At 46.2% G+C, this 18859-nt stretch overlaps 1 protein-coding gene across 1 annotated transcript in view; it reads right to left on the reverse strand.

The window, feature by feature from the left end:
• The window catches only part of TMPRSS4 (transmembrane serine protease 4), an 87560-nt gene that overhangs the window by 26343 nt on the left and 42358 nt on the right, over positions 1-18859 (reverse strand). Inside the window, exons 9-10 of the mRNA XM_086957012.1 lie at positions 15280-15378; positions 3493-3629 (exon numbers count right to left, since the gene is read on the reverse strand). Coding sequence (XP_086813138.1) covers positions 3493-3629; positions 15280-15378 — 236 coding nt within the window. The remainder of the gene's footprint in view (positions 1-3492; positions 3630-15279; positions 15379-18859) is intronic.

Below are 18859 nucleotides of genomic sequence, written 5' to 3' on the forward strand. Positions count from 1 at the left end.
TGGTCATGTGCCGAGAATCCCTACGAGTAGAATGTATTAAAAGTGACTTGAAGTTTAACGGGCAAGAAGTGTCTAGAAGAACTGACATGGAATACCTGGCTAAGAGAAAATCCGTTGAGTATATGATGAGCGCTTGGTCTAAGGAAAACTGGTTCCCTTATCTGGATATTTTACAGAATCATTGGTATAGACAGGAGATATTAAGAATGCAAATTGGGATTAACCCGTGGTTGGTAAACAAAGATTTAAAATCAAAAATGTTGGACAACAAAGGGTGTTGCAATTATAGGCTGGGCACCAAAAGTGACTTAGTTCACATCCTGTTAGATTGTATAACTATTCTAGAACAGCGTAAACTTTGCCTGCGTCCAATATTTTTAAAATATGACATAAGAACGCTGACATAGGCGGTCAACCTCCTTACGGAAATGCCTTCTATCGAAATTGTAATCGCTCTAGGGAATTATTTAAAGGTAGTACAAAGATTCCTAACAATATATGAGTACAAATTTTAGAAATTCCCTAAATAAATGAAATTTATAGCTTGTCTAAAGAGAAAAGGTTGATTATAAGCGATAATAATTTTTAAAGGGTAGGGCCACCCAAAGAAAGTGATGTTTTTATTGGTACCTTCTTTTAAGCAACGTATTCATCTGTGTGAACCTTTTATAAATATTGTTGTAGAATATTTTCACTTACTTTGCAGAAATAGTAGAATCGTGCAGATCAAATATGAAAACAAAATGGTGTTTGTTTGAAATGATGTGTTTAGTGAGATAAAAAAAACATAGCACATGTGCCAATGTTGGGGCATTTTGACGTATCTGGGATAACGTGCATTGATACCGGCACTAGCAGTGTAGGATTGGGTGCAGTATTGAAGCAAGTCATGAATGGTGAAGAGCGCATGATTGGCTTTGCATCTAGAAGATTGAGAGGTGCAGAATCCTCATATTCTATAATTGAGAGAGATGCCCTGGCCTGTTGTAAGGGAATCAAGCACTTCCGATTTTAGGTGTGATGAATGCCTTCTAGTGTCAAAACAGACCCTAAACCTTAAATTACTTTTTTATAGGTGGAACAGCATTAGAAGGTGATGTTACGTCATGTATTTCGAGGTGGGTGTTATCTGTGCTTGGTTACAATGTTGAAGTTGATTATGTAAGGGGTTGTAGGAATGTTATAGCAGACTGTTTGTCTACTCTGCCTGTGAGTGAAGAAGTAGAGGAGAAGTGTGAGGAGTTTGGTGGCAATGGAAAAGGAGAGATGGCATTAGGTGGTGTTGAATGGGACGAGGCAAGGAAATAGGATTCTTTCATGAAGGAGGTTGAGAATAAAGTTGTACGGGGATGGAGTGAGGAGGACACGATGAACAGGGAGTTGAATGAATTTTACAAGGTGAGAAATGAGTTGAGTCTGAATGAGGGAAGAATAATGGGAAGGATTTAAATTGTTCCTCCTACTGACGTTTGGAACCATATAATTGCCATTGCAAATGAGGGGCATCAGGGAAGAAAAATGACTAAGAGAAGGATACTACAGTCTTACTGGTGGCCTGGAATGGATGGAGATATCGAGGAAGTGGTGACATTGTGACATAAGTATTCAAATAGTGACTAAACTAAATTTGTAAGATAACCTCCTCTGGAGCACATAGATTTTCCCATAAGACAATTGAAAAGATGAGTTATCAACTTTAATAGTCTCGGCCTGAGAAGTAAGTATATTTTGATAATAGTTGATTATCACACCAAGTGGTTTGTTGTGGAAATCTTAGAGCAAGTGTACTGGAATGTGAAGAGTCTGTGGATGAAGGAAGGAGGTTGGGTGGTTGTAAAGAAGGGAGGAATTGTTTGGATCGGTGAGCGTAAATACTCTGATCCACGTTAGGTCAAAGAAGTGAAGAGTAAGGTGGTGGTTTTAAGTGATGGAACTATGTGGAGCTTTGAAACTGTGTGTAAAATCAACATACCTCAGCGAAGGACCACAAAGGGCTGATGTGCAACCAGTTCAATTAGTAATAAGTAGTATGTTGCATGCTTTTATAATTTTTCATTACACATATTTACCTTTCCAGTTGAAATGTTATGTGGTTGACAATTTTTCCAGTCATAGTGATCTAATGTAGAATCTAAGTTTTAACAATACTTTGTTATTTAGTTATTCATTATAAGGGGGTGATGATGTAGCGTTATAAAGGGTGGAATATCAGCTATGTAAGGGTTACATCATTTGGAATGTAGGGGAAGGAGTGAGATGAAGGAAAGAAGATAGGACGGTTGTTAAGAGCTGGGGATGTGCAGAGAATAAAGAGAACAAGAACAAGAAACTTGTGTTTGGACTTCCTTTAAAATTCTGCTTTCTGAAATTAAAATCCTGAAAGGTGAGTGGAACTTCTGGTGTGTAACCTCCCTCAACTTCCTTAAAATTGTGGATCAACTTCCTTAAAATTGTGTTAAAGTAGGCCCCTTTTCGGTTAAATAGTTTACATAAAGTAGGGAGGGTCCTAGGTGAGTAGTTGGCTATTTGCATTACTGTGGTGTACCACTTCCCAAATAAATGTTCAGTATGTGCAGCATAAAGGCTACAACAGTGTAAAATATCGCACACAGTACTGCTGCTCCAGGGATCCTTCTGCTCTAATTGAGACTCTGCCCATATGTGCAGTTATGTGAGGAGGAAGGCAGACCCAGTTTTTGTTTGTGGGCTCCTTCTGTCTGCGTGGGCATTGCCTCGGCCGTTTCCGCTCCCTGTACTGCCCAGGTCTTTTCATGTCCTTGTGGATGTTAGCGAGGCCTTACACTGCTCTGGGGCTCCATCCATCTGTATGAAGCTTGGCACGGCCATGTGTTGACCTGACACCCATGTTATCTGAGTGGATCAGGTCATTGCTGTGTCCTGTTAAGACTCCACACCTACCTCCTGAAATAATTAGTGTGTGGCCCTACCCTGGATCACGTCCAAATGTGTCCCCTGAATTTAATTATTTTACAACATTCTCTGATTCCTGCCCAGCCAATCTACTGAATGAATTATTGGACAGAAGGGATATGTAATTATATACATTCTGGCCTCCCCATCCCTATAAGTGTCTGATCACTTCCTCTCACAGAATTGTTGGCAAACAATGACAGGATTGCACCCTTCCTGGTACACATCTGATCCCTTCTCCTGATTGGATACCTCAGCCCTGTTCTATTACACTTCCCACTCCATCCTCTGTAATTAAATATTTCATGGTCATGTCTCGATGCTTATGTTATCACGCCTGATGAGAGAATTATTGCAAGGTGCTACCTTGGTACTTGTCTAACCCCATTCCTTGGTTGGATAAATAAACCCCATCCTAGTACACTTTTGGCTCCACCCCCTAGGGTATAAAACAGTTCTGCCTTGGTACAGGTTGGATTATACCCATGTCCTGATAGGACCTATCCAACAATATACACAGAGTGGATCATGGCATGACCAGCACAGCTCTGAATAACATACCTGGCAGGTATCAGCGCCCCCTTCTAAGCGCCCGGCACACAACATGCTCCTCTTGATCTGTCCAGGGTATTCCTGGCTGCAGATGTTTTCTGGGATGAGCAACACTGACACTTCTTGGAGTGTGGAGGCCAGGACACCTGTAGATGGTAAAGCATGGAAATACCTGTCATTCGGGTCAAAAAACAGTACGAGGACTAGTACAGCAGAGATCATGAATGTGGTGGGAGACCCTTGGAGATCCCCAACAGCATGCAGTGCTAGTACACCCGCGTTAAACTGAGACCTTTTGTTGCCAATATTTTAGCCACCTTCAAAATATACTCTACAGAGTACAAGGACCACCACCTCAGCTTCCCTTGATCCCTGAAAGCTAAACAAAGCGAACAAGTAGAGATAGCTATCAGAAGAAAAATAGAATACAGCATACAAATTGTGCTGGTATGATAAATCTAACTTTACATCTCTTTTCCAAGTTCAACAAATGTGCATGAAAAAAAGTGCTGCAGGAGTCGTGGAATTTGTTATTAAAAGTAACAAAATACATAACAATATAAACATGCATGAATAATAATGTTGCATGAATCATGGACTCTCTTACGAGAAGTAACAAAGAACTCTGCACTGTACAAACATGCATGGATAAAAATGCTGCAAGAACGCGTCCTGGAATGTAATATTAGGGGTAACAAAGAGCACTGCAGTGTAAGCATATGCATGAATCATAATGCTGTGTAAAAAGTGTCATGAAATGTAATATTAGAGGCAACAAAGAGCACTGAAGTGTAAACATATGAATGAATAATAATGCTGTATAAAAAGTGTTATGACATTTATCATTAAAGATAACAAAGAGCACTGCAGTGTAAACATATTCATGAATAATAATGCTGTGTAAAAGTGGCATGGAATTTATTATTAGAGGTAACAAAGAGCACCGCAGTGTAAGCATATGCATGAATAACAATGCTGCAAGAAAGCGTCCTGGAATATAATATATGGGGTAACACAGAGCACTGCAGTGTAAACATCTGCATGAATAATAATGCTGTGTAGATAGTCCCATGAAATGTAATATTAGAGGCAACAAAGAGCACTGCAGTGTAAACATATGCATGAATAATAATGCAGTGTAAAAGTGTCATGACATTTAATATTAAAGGGCACAAAGAGCACTGCAGTGAAAACATATATATGAATAATAATGTTGTGTAAAATGTGGCATGGAATTTAATATTAGTGGTAACAAAGAGCACTGTAGTGTAAACATCAGAATGTATAATGTTAGTCTATTTTTTTTCACAACTGCAATGTTAGTCTATTTTTAAGACATTTGCCACCTTGCTTCTCACTAGTAAGTGTGCACAATGGCACCATTCTTTATTGCTGATCAAAAATATTGTTTTAACTTCATCCACTTGAGTGTTGTGGGATAAAACAAACAGAAAATTCAACCTACTCTTTTTCACTACTTGCTTCTTGTAAATTAAAATGTTAATTATCATCTTAAAAGTGTTGTGAGTCTTGAAAAAGTTGCAAACTGAACATCACGGGGCATGTCATAAGAAGTAAAAGCAAAGCATACAAAGAAAAACTAAAAAGGAGTTGAAAAGCATAATTGCATAAAGATGGTCATAGGAGGATACTCAACACAGAAACGTGAATCAGCTAGATCCTTTTGATGTATGGAATGTGCACTACCGCCAAGATGTATCAACTTTCAAAATGTAATCGACAATGGAAAAGATTTAAACTCTGACCAATATTGTAATGAAGTCCATCTTTGGGGTTAGGGCTTTATTCCTCTTCCTAGAGATAGGAGTGCTCTGTTTGAATCCCAATTCCCGCTTGTATTTCCATTGCTTGTATAGAGTGTTTCATACCTTCGACGAGACACCTAATCATATTTGCAGACCCATAGCATGCTACTACATTGGAGTGCCATGGATGGAAGAGTGTGTGTCTGGCATGCGGTCTGAATGGGTGGTGTGATCTTCGTAATAATTTGATGTGGAAATGAGTGCAGAATAGGGACAGTGTTGAGCCTTGCATAGGCCTGGTCGCTCCCACGCTCCCCCTGCTACCTGTTCCCTGGGAGTTGACTTGCTTCGCTGCAGGCGACCCAGCCGCCGTTGAGCCGCCCGCCCGATTGGACCCGACTTTCCCGCCGCTGCCTCCCTGCGGCCCCGCCCCCCGCTAGCCGATTGGACCCCCCGCTCCCGCCACCCAGCGGACCCTCCCTCCCGGCTCCCTTCTTAAGGGGACCACTGCCTCCACCTCGGGAGCGACCACTGAGCCTTGCCTAGGCCTGGTCGCCCCCACGCTCCCCCTGCTACCTGTTCCCTGGGAGTTGACTTGCTTCGCTGCAGGCGACCCAGCCGCGGCTGAGCCGCCCGCCCGATTGGACCCGACTTTCCCGCCGCTGCCTCCCTGTGGCCCCACCCCCTGCCAGCCTATTGGACCCCCGCTCCCGCCACCCAGCGGACCCTCCCTCCCGGCTCCCTTCTTATGACGCCCACTCCCACGTGCTGCATTGACGCGCAGCGGGCGCGCCGATTGTGCGCCGAAGGCGCGCCAAAGGCAAGCCCGTCTGCGCCTGTACGTGCCTGGACCGCGCCCAGCACCAGGACCCCTGGCCCCCGATGGACCTACGACGCCGCCACCCTCATCGCACTCAAACCTGACCGAATAAGAGCCTGCCACCGAGCCACCCAGAGACGCACCCACGGACCCTTCACCTGTCAAGCCTGCAAGTTCACCTGCCTCTGGACCTGCACCACAGCCACCAAGCCGAGCACCAACAACAGCCACCTCAAGTGCATCCTGCTCAACACCCGCTCCATCCACAGACACGCCATCGAACTTTGGAACCTGCTCGACACAACCTCATCAGACGTCGCCTTCCTCACAGAAACCTGGATGAATGCCTCCTCAGCACCCGACATCGCCATCGCCATCCCAGACGGATACAAGATCATCCGGAGAGACCGCGTCAACCAGACTGGAGGAGGCATCGCCATCGTACTCAAGAACACCATCCGCATCACGACCGACTCCAACGACACCTTCGCCGCCGCCGAGTATCTCCACTTCCAGATACACACCGACCCAAAGACGACCCTCAGAGGCACACTCGTCTACAGACCACCGGGACCACATACACAATTCAGCGAAGACATCACGGACTTCATCAGCCCGCACGCCCTCCGCTCCGCTGACTACATCCTCCTAGGGGACCTCAACTTCCACCTGGAGAACAACAAGGACCGCAACACCGCCGCCCTGCTGGACAACCTCGCCAACCTCGGACTCAAGCAACTGGTCAACACCCCCACCCATTACGCCGGCCACACGCTTGACCCCGTCTTCTCATCCAGCAAGCACATCACCTTCAGCCACTCCACCGGACTTCACTGGACCGACCACAGCTGCGTCCACTTCAGCTTCAGAAGAACCACGACCCACCGCCACCCGCAACAGGTTCCTCATAGGAGCTGGAGCAAGATCACCGCCGAGCAGCTCACCACCTCCCTCAGCCAGAACCCACCCGCCAGCACAACGAACCCCAACGAAGCAGCCCGCAACCTCACACAGTGGCTGACCGCTTGCGCCGATGACCTCGCCCCACTAAAGAACACTCCCAGCAGACCAAGAAGCAAGAAAGCCTCCTGGTTCACCGACGAACTCAAGGACTCCAGAAGAACTGCCGCACCCTCGAGAAAGCCTGGCTCCTCGACCATACCACAGACAACATGACCGCCCTCAAAGACGCCACCCGCAAGCACCACCAGCTTATCCGCACCACCAAGAAGAAATCACTGAAGGAACGACTGGACAACAACGCCCACGACAGCAAGGAACTCTTCAGCATCGTCAAGGAGTTCTCCAACCCCAGCACCGGCAACATCAACATCACTCCTTCACAAGATCTCTGTGACTCTCTCGCCTCGTTCTTCCACCGCAAGATCGCCGACATCCACAACAGCTTCGGTGCACCATCCACGCACCCAACCGTCGAACCAACGCTCCCCACCGCCACCCTCCGCACCTGGACCACGGTGACCACCGAAGACACAGCCCGCACGATGAACACCATCCACTCTGGATCTCCAACCGACCCCTGCCCCCACCACATCTTCAACAAGGCCGACTTCATCATCGCACCCCAACTCCGGAACGTCATCAACACCTCCTTCGACACCGCCACCTTCCCGGAGAGCTGGAAGCATGCCGAGCTCAACGCCCTACTGAAGAAAACCAACAGCAGACCCCACCGACCTCAAGAACTCCCGCCCCATCTCGCTCCTCCCTTTTCCTGCCAAAGTCATCGAGAAGACCGTCAACAGACAGCTTGCAGCCTTCCTCGAGACGAACGGATCCCTCGACCCCTCGCAGTCCGGTTTCCGAGCCAACCACAGCACCGAGACCGCCCTCATCGCAGCCACCGACGACATCAGAACCCTGCTCGACAATGGGGAAACAGCGGCCCTCATCCTCCTGGACCTCTCTGCAGCGTTCGACACCGTCTGCCACTGCACCCTAGTTCAACGCCTCAGCAACAACGGTATCCAAGAGAAGGCACTGGAGTGGATCATCTCGTTCCTCGCCGGAAGAACACAAAGAGTCCGCCTCCCCCGTTCCGATCTGAGGCCACCGAAGTCATCTGCGGCGTATCTCAAGGATCATCACTCAGCCCCACCCTCTTCAACGTCTACATGAGACCTCTTGCAGCCATCGCACGCCAGCACAACCTCAACATCATCTCCTACGCCGACGACACCCAACTGATCCTCTCCCTCACCAGAGACCCCGCCACCGCCAGAACGAGCCTACACGAAGGGATGAAAGACGTCGCCGAGTGGATGAAGAACAGCCGCCTGAAACTGAACTCAGACAAGACGGAAGTCCTCATCCTGGGACCATCGCCCTCCGCCTGGGACGACTCCTGGTGGCCTCCCGCCCTGGGCACCGCTCCCAAGCCAACAGACCACGCACGCAACCTGGGCTTCATCCTGGACTCTTCCCTCTCGATGACCAGACAATTCATCGCCGTCTCCTCATCGTGCTTCAACACCCTGCGTATGCTCCGAAAGATCTTCCGATGGATCCCGACCGAAACCAGGAAGATGGTCACCCAAGCACTCGTCACCAGCCGACTGGACTACGGGAACACCCTCTACGCGGGAACCACAGCCAAACTACAGAAAAGACTCCAGCGCATACAGAACGCCTCCGCCCGACTCATCCTGGACATCCCCCGACGCAGCCACATCTCTGGCCACCTGAGGGACCTGTACTGGCTCCCCATCAGCAAAAGGATCACGTTCAGGCTCCTTACCCACGCACACAAGTCTCTCCACGACCTGGGCCCCAAGTACCTCAATGACCGCCTGACCTTCCACACGCCCACCCATCAGCTACGTTCTACAAGCCTCGCCCTCGCCACCGTACCACGCATCCGAAGAGCCACCGCCGGAGGAGGATCCTTCTCCTTCCTGGCAGCCAAGACATGGAACTCCGTCCCCATCCACCTCCGGCTGACACAGGACCATCTCGCCTTCAGGAAACAACTCAAGACCTGGCTGTTCGAGCAGTAGCGGACCCCTCCCCCAAGCGCCTTGAGACCCGTCCGGGTGAGTAGCGCGCTATACAAATGTTATGATTGATTGATTGATTGATTGACAAATATATAGCTGCACCTACATCAGTGGCGGATGGTGTCACAGCAGAATGGTGTGGCAAGGGGAGGGAGACGATGGACTACGACGAAAAAATGAAAATACCTTCAGCCAGCCGCATTGCGCTTTTCTGCTACTCTGCAGACAGGCTCCCAGAATCCCCTGTGACCAATCCTGATGCTGCTTTCATGCAGCATGAGAGCAGCATCAGAACTGGCTTGAGTGCTCTTGATTTGGGCTCCCAGTAAGACTGGGAGCTTGTGCCTGCTGTCTCTAACCCGGGTTGGAGACAGCTTCAGTGTGCGTGTCGGTTTTGCTGCCCTAAGACGACCGGCCAAACCCACATGTACACTGAAGGTAGTGCATACCACTCCCCCTCAGTGACTGTCATCCCTCTGGCCCCACCCCCAAAACTCTGCACATTTAGTTAGAAGAAAAATAAAACGATAAGAAAACGGGTTTAAACCCCGTTTTATTATTGCTTTATTTTTCACGTTTTTGAGGGTGCTGGCGGCGCGCCGGGTGGGGGGTGGGGACGGCGATGCTCCTCCGCCACAGCAGAGCATCCACCGCTGGCCTACATGTGTGTGTAGGAGAAAGCGTGATAACTGACATTTGAAATACACAGTAAATGCCCGATTACAAAGGCACCCAGGGAACTGCCTGGAGGAGTAGGTTGTTAACTCTGGATAAGTAGGCTGAAGGAGGAGCAGTTTGGAGAATTTAGTATAAGCGTTGGTTCCACCCAGGGGTGGTAAAGAAAAGTCAAGGGAACAATCATCACATAACCCATGGGCAGTTCATCAAGTATACATTTTGATTCAGGCGAACCTTAAACAGGCAGAATAAGGTAGTGGTGTGGTAAACTACACTTTACTCCAGTGGCACAGTTTAAACAAAAATCCAGTCAATCAAAAATACATTTCAGTTAAGGTGGTCCATAACAGAGTTAATAATGTAATTATAGTAGCACAGGAATCACACATTCAGCTGATGCTCCTGTAGACAGAAACAAATCCAGTTGCAGAATACCATTCAAGTTAATGGAGCCTTGAACAGATGAAATAGTGTAGTCATTAGGACCAAGAGCTTTTTAGAACACAGCCATATTTTTTAGGCAAATGTTAGAGGCTGGACTATGGTAGAAGGAAATCACGCTGGCAGTCTATTTCTTGTATGGTGACCTAAAACGACTAGTTGCCATCTCAAGACTGCCATTGGCTTAAGGTGTTATAGTGCATGCATAGAATATGTCCTTCAGAGTACACCAATAAATAACAGAGGAAATGACTATTTATCTCTTCTTGTCGGGTTTATTTTCCATGACATCATCTTGGGGAGAGATGGGTTTTTTAGATCCTTTTTGGACTTCAATGGTTTTCAATGGTTCTATTTTTGATGGGAAGAGAGTTCCAGAACTTACGGCCACATGCATCAAGGTATTTAGGAATCGCAAGCGGTGCGATTCGGTAAAATCGGCCGTTTGCGATTCCTAAATACCTTTTTGGTATGCATCAAGCATTTTGGGAAAAATCGCTATTTTTAGCGAATTCCAAAAATGCGATTGCTCTTAAGGAATCGCAAATTTGCGATTCCTTAAAAGCAATGCATGATTAATTTTAAAATTGCGAATTCGCAATTAGGGGGGGCAAATTACCACGAGGGTGAACCTCGTGGTAATTTGCGAAAAAGGTTTAAAATGATCAAATTAGCATTTTAAGCACTATCATGTTACAGACACACATGTCCTTAGGACATGTGTGTGTGAAACATCCATTTAAAAATACATTTCAGGGGTGCAGGGGGGGGTCCTTTGGATCCCCCATTAACATTTTGCGAATTCCAATTTGCGAATTCGCAATTCCCATTGATTCCTATGGGCCGTTTGGCCCATAGGAATCAATGGGAATTGCGAAATCGCAAATTGGAATTCGCATAATATTTGCGAATCGGTAAAAATTGCAATTTTTACCGAATCGCAAATTTAATGCAATTTTATTCATGCATCCCGTTTTGCGATTCCTTATTTGCGATTCCCTAAAAATCGCAAATTAGGAATCGCAAAACGGGACTTTGATGCATGTGGCCGTTAGTCACTTGTATAGAGAAGGAGGTCCAACCAATACATTTCTTTATACACAAGGAGACGGTCATCTGTGACATCATCAGACCGGTGGGCTCACTTCTGAGAATAACATGGGTGCTTACTTGGATCTGCCAATGATGGCCCCATGGGTTGAACCACAGGGTCTTTAAAGATGAATGATTGGCAATGGGAAGCCAGTTAATTATCACCAGGGCTGGTGAGATGTGGTCACATAGATGAACATGAAGAAGTTGTCGGAATTCTTAATAATTGTTGCAGTAATGCCAGAGAGACAGTCTTCATGGAGAAGTCTGCTTGCATAGTCAATGTGTAACAAATGAGGGGTGTGGTTGTCTGGAGCTTCTTAGGAAACAGGGGGAGTGGCATAAGTCATCTTAGGATACGCACGGAGTAGAAACACTTTAGGTGATTTGGTTTACCTGGGGAACTGTGGACTGGCAGGAATCAGGGATGACCCCCAAGTTTGTCCCTTCTGTCAATTTTGTAGGTGGTGCTCCAAGTTCCTTTGGCCAGACTGACGAGGGATGCTAGTTCTTCCAATGGCAAGGCAAGATTTCTGTTTTGGATGAATTGAGTTTAGGCTGATTGGTCAACAACCATTGGACAATGGCTTGGAGACAGTGCTTAATTTGTAAAAACAATACATGCCAGGGCTCTCGCCAGGATACCACTGCAGCTTGCACCACACATTTCCCCTGCCATGCTGCCAGTGATAGCGCCAGCAAAACTACAAACCATCACAATCCTACAAGTGTGACAGTTTGGAATATTTCAGGCCCAAAAGCTATAAGAATGACTTGGGGGGGGCAGGTAATAGTAATTCTTAATGTATATTTAGTTAATAATTTGCTGTTGTTGTGGTCTTCTCTAAATTAGTGAGACAGCACCACTTTGTGGCAAACTGTCACAAGCGCCGGTGTTGACAATTAAGTGCCGGTGCTGAGTACTGTAAAGAACCAGCTCAAATTAAGAACTGTCTAGATCCAAGATGATTTCCACTTTCAGGATGATATGAGTGCAATTGGATCCATTCTAAGATTTTCAAGCTGATGACTTCTTGAGATATGGTACTTCGCTGAGGCAGAAAATAAAATGGAATGGGATGATGATCAATCCTTTAGGTAAGCCTGCATAGACAGTAAAAGACGATAATGTGAATGAGAAAAGCAAGAAGAAGCTTGCTCCGTTGGAGCAGTAGGTGGAGAGCCAATAAATACATTTTCCACTTATATGCCAAGTTCCTGTAGTTTGCTAAAAGGGAGTGGTAATGAAGCATAAAAATACAGTAGACAAGCCCAGTCAAATAGTAGCAATGCCAAAACTGTCCACACTTGTAGTTATTCTGTTCCAAATGGAGATCAGAACAGACTCTGTGCCTTTACCTGGGTGATTAGTGACCTTAGAGCAGTTTGTTTTCTGCAAGGTAGTCAGAGATTTGAGTAAATGCTACTCTTTCAATAAATTTTACAAGATATTAAAATTCACAAAATAGCTTGCTGCTTACTGATTCGGCTGGGTCATGTTTACTCTTCTTGATGAGTAGTATGAGTAGCAAACACTGTCTAGAAGATTTGTGGTGGACAAGGGTATGATGGTTAACCTGCGGGTCCATTAAACTCGACCAGATCATTGAATTCTGATGCTGAGCATTTCTTTAAGGAAGCAGTGTCAGATGTTTGCTAGTCAATGCAGTCTTCTCTTTCTTGGTCTCAGTTGGCTGTGCACCTCTCTTGTTAATGAGATTAAATTCTAGTATATTGGTTTTGGTCACAAGATGGTCTGTAATAGAGTTACAAAAGTCTTGAGACAGACGAGTCTTTGCACAGTTGCAATGAGGGTGCAGAATTCTGTAAGGATCCTGTGGAGTTTCCTTGTTGGACACTTGGCATTGAAGATCCAATTGGCGCAGTGTAGCCATTCTGCTATCTTGATGGAGGATTTGTAACTCTTGTTAAGTCCAGAACGACAGATTTTGCTGAACATTTCTAGATTTCTTCCATTGACGTTCATGCAACTATTTGCAATTTGATCTGCTTTATTCCTTCATTACATCTTAAACTGTGTTTACGAGGTGTGGATGTTTTGCGAGGAATGGGTTTGTTGAAGCTTTTGGAGAGTGAGTCATATAGCAGGCTGACTTCTTTTATTTGGTCCGGTGGTGAGAGCGATGAGTCGAAACAATCAAGTTTCAGAGAACGAGTTTTTTCCAGTGTGTCGTTGAGATCAATGCTGTGATAGTACTTGGTCTTGGAGGGAGCTTGGGAGTGATAGAGATAAACTGGTGTTTGCTTTAAGAAGATCAATTTCTTTTTATGATCATGATGGCACCTAATATGATGAAAATTGTGTCACGTGTGTGGCCAGGTGTGTGGGTCGCACCAGTTACTGATGTGGAGACATTAAGAGCTTCAGGGTTGTTTGTAACGATTGTTGGCTGTGGAAGGGAAACTTGGTCAAATCAAATGTTCGGGTCACCCAGCATGCAGAGATGGGTCTAGTTTAGGGAGATGTTAGAGCTTGCTCAATGTTTAACAGTAGGTGTGTAGATTGATGGGAATGTGCATAAGAAAGTAGGGATGGGTGTTCCATGGGCTATCAATGATTCACAACCAGTTTAGTGTATGTGCTTTTACTGATCCTTTGAAGATAAATGCTAAGCCTCCTCTGGCCTTCCCACGACAATTATATGTGTTAATCTGATATCCTGGTGTAACTGCATTATGGAATACAAGTGAAACATAATTTCTGAGACATGTTTTAATGGTGAAGAGCTATGGAGCGTAGGTCCGGCTTTCAAGTGTGAGTTCTGTCTGAAGATGTTCTGGTTCTTGTTCGCTGAATGTGTTTTGATCAGCAAACAGCTCAAGTGTGTGGGAAATGAGGGGATGGGCATGATGAGGGGGAGATAGAAAGGAAAAGTGGAAGATGTGGATGTTGAAGAAGAAGAGGAGTTTAGAGGGTGTTCTTCTTCCTGAGCGAAGAGGTCAAGTAGAGACATAACCAGGTTATTGGGGTCAGGCTAAGTGGGGGTGTGAGGTGGAACGAGATGTGTTAGCTGGTGTAGTAAGCATAGGCTGTGGTAGGTCAGGGGGTAAAAGGATTAGAAATGAGAAAGAGAAAGTTGGGAAGAGAATTGTTTTTGGCGAGAGGGTGGAGGGGGAGACGTAGTGGCACAGTCTTTTCCTTTTACACTCCGTGTCAATGGCCAGTGTCTTAGAAGATCATGAAGTGGGTAAAACAGCAACCCAGGAGCCAGAAAGTGGCAATTGTTGCTAGGTGAGAGCTGACGAGAGGGTAGAAGGAACATGATGGGAAAGAGAGGCAGTGACAGTAGGTTAGAGGATACATGGAAGAGTAAATCTGGTGTTAAATCATGGGGGTGGTGTTAGAGGAGGACTGGAAGCGATTCTGATGGTAAGCAGAAGGAGAAAAGTTTATACAGGGGACAACGGATTGACAGCGCCTGGACGCCTCAGGGCAACTGTAGCGCTTTATAAATCCCATTTTCATTTCATTTCATTTCACAGTGGACAAGGAAGGGGGAGAGGGAATGATGGAGCAAATGGAGAGGGGGTTTGGAAGCGGGCGGTGGAGGTTTACGGCTTTCATTCCAAGAGAAACAATATTAAGAGACAGTTGGAGTAGGGATGAGCCGAAGGATACTAAATACTGAATGGTGGAGAAGAGGCAGGAGGGTGATAGAGTGTGAATGTGATGTGGCATAAGGGAGCAGAGAAAGATTAGCGTATTAAGTAAATGACGTGGGGGAAAAGGAGGGAAATGGAAGTTCAAGATAACGATTTAGGGGGTGTCACTCAAGTAGGAGTGCACCAAGAGATTTAGAAAGTGAGGTTGAAGGAGACAACTTAACAAAATGTGTCATTGTGGGCAAAGTACCTTGTCTGACACTGTCGCTCAGCTGTGAATCAGAAGCGATGAAACACAGGCATTTTCAGCATGGATATTCAGGTGTCTGTGTGTGTACATTATTTTGGGGGTACTTACCACTGCCTTCGATGGTGTGCCCCCAGCCCGTCACCCACAGCCTCGCATCATTTGGCAACAGACTGTCGAAGCCTGGCAGACAAACAGGCTGAACGGAATCTAGAACAGAAGAAAACAGTGAAATTAAGGATTTTGGCCAAGATATGATTGAAGTGCAAAGCTTTCTGTATATTTGTTGTTATTTTTCGCCATAGTGGCGGGCAGACAACTTCTCCCACCCTTCTGCCATGCTGGAATGGACCTTCGAAATCGCTGTACACTTTGTTGTAATGTGTACCCAACCCAGCTTAGTTTCCCTTTACACTAGCAGTGGTTATGGCCGCTAGTCCAGTTCTGGCCTTTTTCTGTAGAAAGACAGAGTCTGTTTTTTTCAGAGCGGAGGTGGACAACAGACACAATCATATAACACATTTTTTAGATTTAAACCGCATGGTCAAACATTCTGTCAAGAAGTAAGGATGAGGCTGGGGGATCTCTACTGCCATCTTTATGTACTACAGGAGTGACTCCTCTAGAAACGAGAATGTTGACGCTGCTGTTCTAAGTGTGATTAGGTCTCGCTGAGCCAGCGCATGCGCTGTCGGTGAGACCTTTAGTAAGTCCTACCAAAAGCTGGCTGGCCTCAAGCTTGCATGCACGTGCACAATGACGAGCAGAGGCACCATCTGGCTTTCCTCTCTCGTCATGGTGAGCGCACATTGCACACCACTCACTTTTGCCTCTCCGTCTTGCCTGCTCGAGCTTTAATGCTCCGCACCCTTCCCCACCACAGAGCGCGTCTCGCGGCCACGCGTCTTTTTGTTGCTTGTTTTTTTCGTCGTACGATATCCGCCTGGCACTTATTTTAGCATCCCTTTCCCTCCTCCCCTCTTTCGTCTGAAACCTGTGCTCCTACCCCGTCTGTCTCGCGCTCTGCCGAGCCACCAAGGTGACCTTTTTTCGGAAGAGCGCTCGTAAGTGGCATGGTCACGTGGAGCCGGCTGTCTCTCTTGTTCCACCAGCGTTTCTTTTGCATTGTATTTTGTAAAAGCACCAACCTCCTCCCACACCATTTTTGTTCCCTTTTCCGGCGTTACCCCTTATGTTCCTCTTTCCCTTTCAACAGTTTTTATCCCTCCTCCTCGTTTAAACTCATTTTCTATTTGAATTATTTAATCCCCATTACCTGTTCGAAAGAACTTGTCCTAATATCTCCTCCTCACACCTAATAATTCTCACAACCAGTGCTTCGAAGAGGTCATACCGGGATCCTTACCTAGTAATAACCCAACAGGACTCCAATCACACAGATACTAGACAAAGGCTCTCCGACTAGGAACAGGGGGGACATAGGTTTTGTTACAATGAAGGCTCAAAACATTGTGAGCAAGCCGGAATGGCACTAACATAAAACCAGGGAGCTACAAACATGGATCAGAGGCATGCTGTCATTCAAACTGAGGGCGGCTCTCAGGCAAGGCCCGGTCAGAAATACCCTGTCATTAACAGGGAGGCAATAGACTGTATAAATGTCCCGCCACTAAGCATTTACTTGGGAACAGAGCTCTTGTGGCAAATATGTAATCCCGCTGTGATCCAACCTTATTTTATTAACATACAACAGATTGTAAACCATCTGCCAATTGTGGTCTGCAGCCAATCTCAGCGGAACATGATCTAGTGGAGCCTGGGCCAGCTACAATTAGAACTTCATACAATTACATTACAGGCTAGTCTTGTAGCATTTGTTTTTAAGTTGAGCCTACTAGAAGCATCTGATATGTCTGTTGTTAGGTCACACCTGATAGTAGGGTTACTCGCTGTCTGTTGCGAGACATATTGTGGACTTGGAGCCTACCTGTTGCTTACCATAGTTTAGTTTTCCTGCCACTTTCAATTTTGTGCTTCTTTTTTGTCTTGCCCAACTTGTGTCTGTCCCTCCCCTGGATCAGACAATTTACTGTGACTTCCTCTGCTCACTTTTAGGGCCATACTTTTTTCTTTTGTCGTAAGCACTCAGCAAGAGCACATGTGCTTTCCAACTGTCTCCCTAGTGTGCTTCTCTTCCCCCTTCAGTGCTCCGTGTTGCTCTTCTGCCTGTTTACATCTCCCTCCTCTTCTTTCGCCCCTTGCTTCTGTGCCCCACCACATAATTTCATGGTTGCCTACCTGTCTGAGTGCTTCTCCCCCACCAGCTTTACATTACTCTCTCATCAGACCCCTCTCTTCCCCACCCCGCCTCGCTGCTGCTTCCTCCGTCCTACCCTTTGTGTTGCTTCCCCCACCTCCTTCTCCTGTTGGTTGCATCTCCTTCCCAACCCCTGCCTCTATGTTGTATCCGTTATCCCTCTGCACCCGCCGTATTACCCCCCCCGAACCCCATCATTCCGTGTTGCTCACTTCCCATCAGTGCTTCAATAAAAAAAAAAATAGCTTACTTAATTTTGTTGGCATGAGCATGTGATTAGTGCGAACCGACAAAATGACGCAACTGCTATGTCATAGCGCTTGTTTACCTCAGGTCTTTGTGCGACATTTGTGCATCTGCTTTTAGTGTAGTGCGGCCTTGATACATGACATGGCGGCGATCTAATTAGCGCCTTCCTGATAATGTAGATCTGCACGTGTGACTGCAACACAGACCCGGCTCTTCAGAGAAATGGGCGTCACTTAAAGGGCTGGTTCTCGAGATATATGTAATCAAAAAGGACTAGGCTGATTATATATGGTACAGGACTCAGGACTGTATGAGGAAGTGCAGGAACCATTTTGTTTCCTTATGAAGCCCTCACCCACCTAGTTGGTGGCATGCTTCATCATCGGGCCCACCCAGTGACACCGAGCATGTCCCGGGTGTGCTTCAATGCCTGTATTACAGTGGAGCAGGTATGTTACTGAGTGTGCAGTGAAAGGTGATGTGAACGTGATAGGTTAAAAACTATTCACTGCTCCCATTACCCAAAGGGTTGTCTTTAAAATCTGGGCCGCTGAAAGTAATAAAAGCAAGGCTATGAATGTAGGTGGAGTATTGGTTATGAACTCCTGCATCCGGTGGATTGGTCTACATGTTTCAGCCAGGCCCTTCTGTAATTCTGGCTTTCCTCAGCACCGTAAAGTATGTGAAGGTGAGATCTACACTTAAAGTGAGTGTGTGATCTAAAATGTGTTGCACACGCTAAGGTACAGGACATTATCCCTGCAACGACTGCAGTGTGTGCCACCTAACCGACCACTCCAAATCACTGAACTTGGAACCTGGAAAGATCTGGACACAACAACACCACACGAATTGCAATTCGACCAATGTCGTTTACCTAACCACATGCCCATGCGGCCTCTGATACATAGGCATGACAACACGTAAGGTCAGAACTAGAATTGTGGAGCAACAGAGCACGATTAGATGCAAAAAGAACATCAGCCGCCTCACAGAGCTCCAGTCCTGAGTCCTGTACCATATATAATCAGCCTAGTCCTTTTTGATTACATATAAATAGACCTGGGGATACGGACTGGCTATCTAGTCCTCTCTCTCTCCTTGATAATTGCATGCTGGTTCTCGAGATGACATTTACCAGAAGGCCTCCAGCCCTATTACAAC

This window comes from Lissotriton vulgaris, chromosome 2_1 (assembly GCF_964263255.1).
Source record: "Lissotriton vulgaris chromosome 2_1, aLisVul1.2, whole genome shotgun sequence".
Classification (NCBI taxonomy): domain Eukaryota; kingdom Metazoa; phylum Chordata; class Amphibia; order Caudata; family Salamandridae; genus Lissotriton; species Lissotriton vulgaris.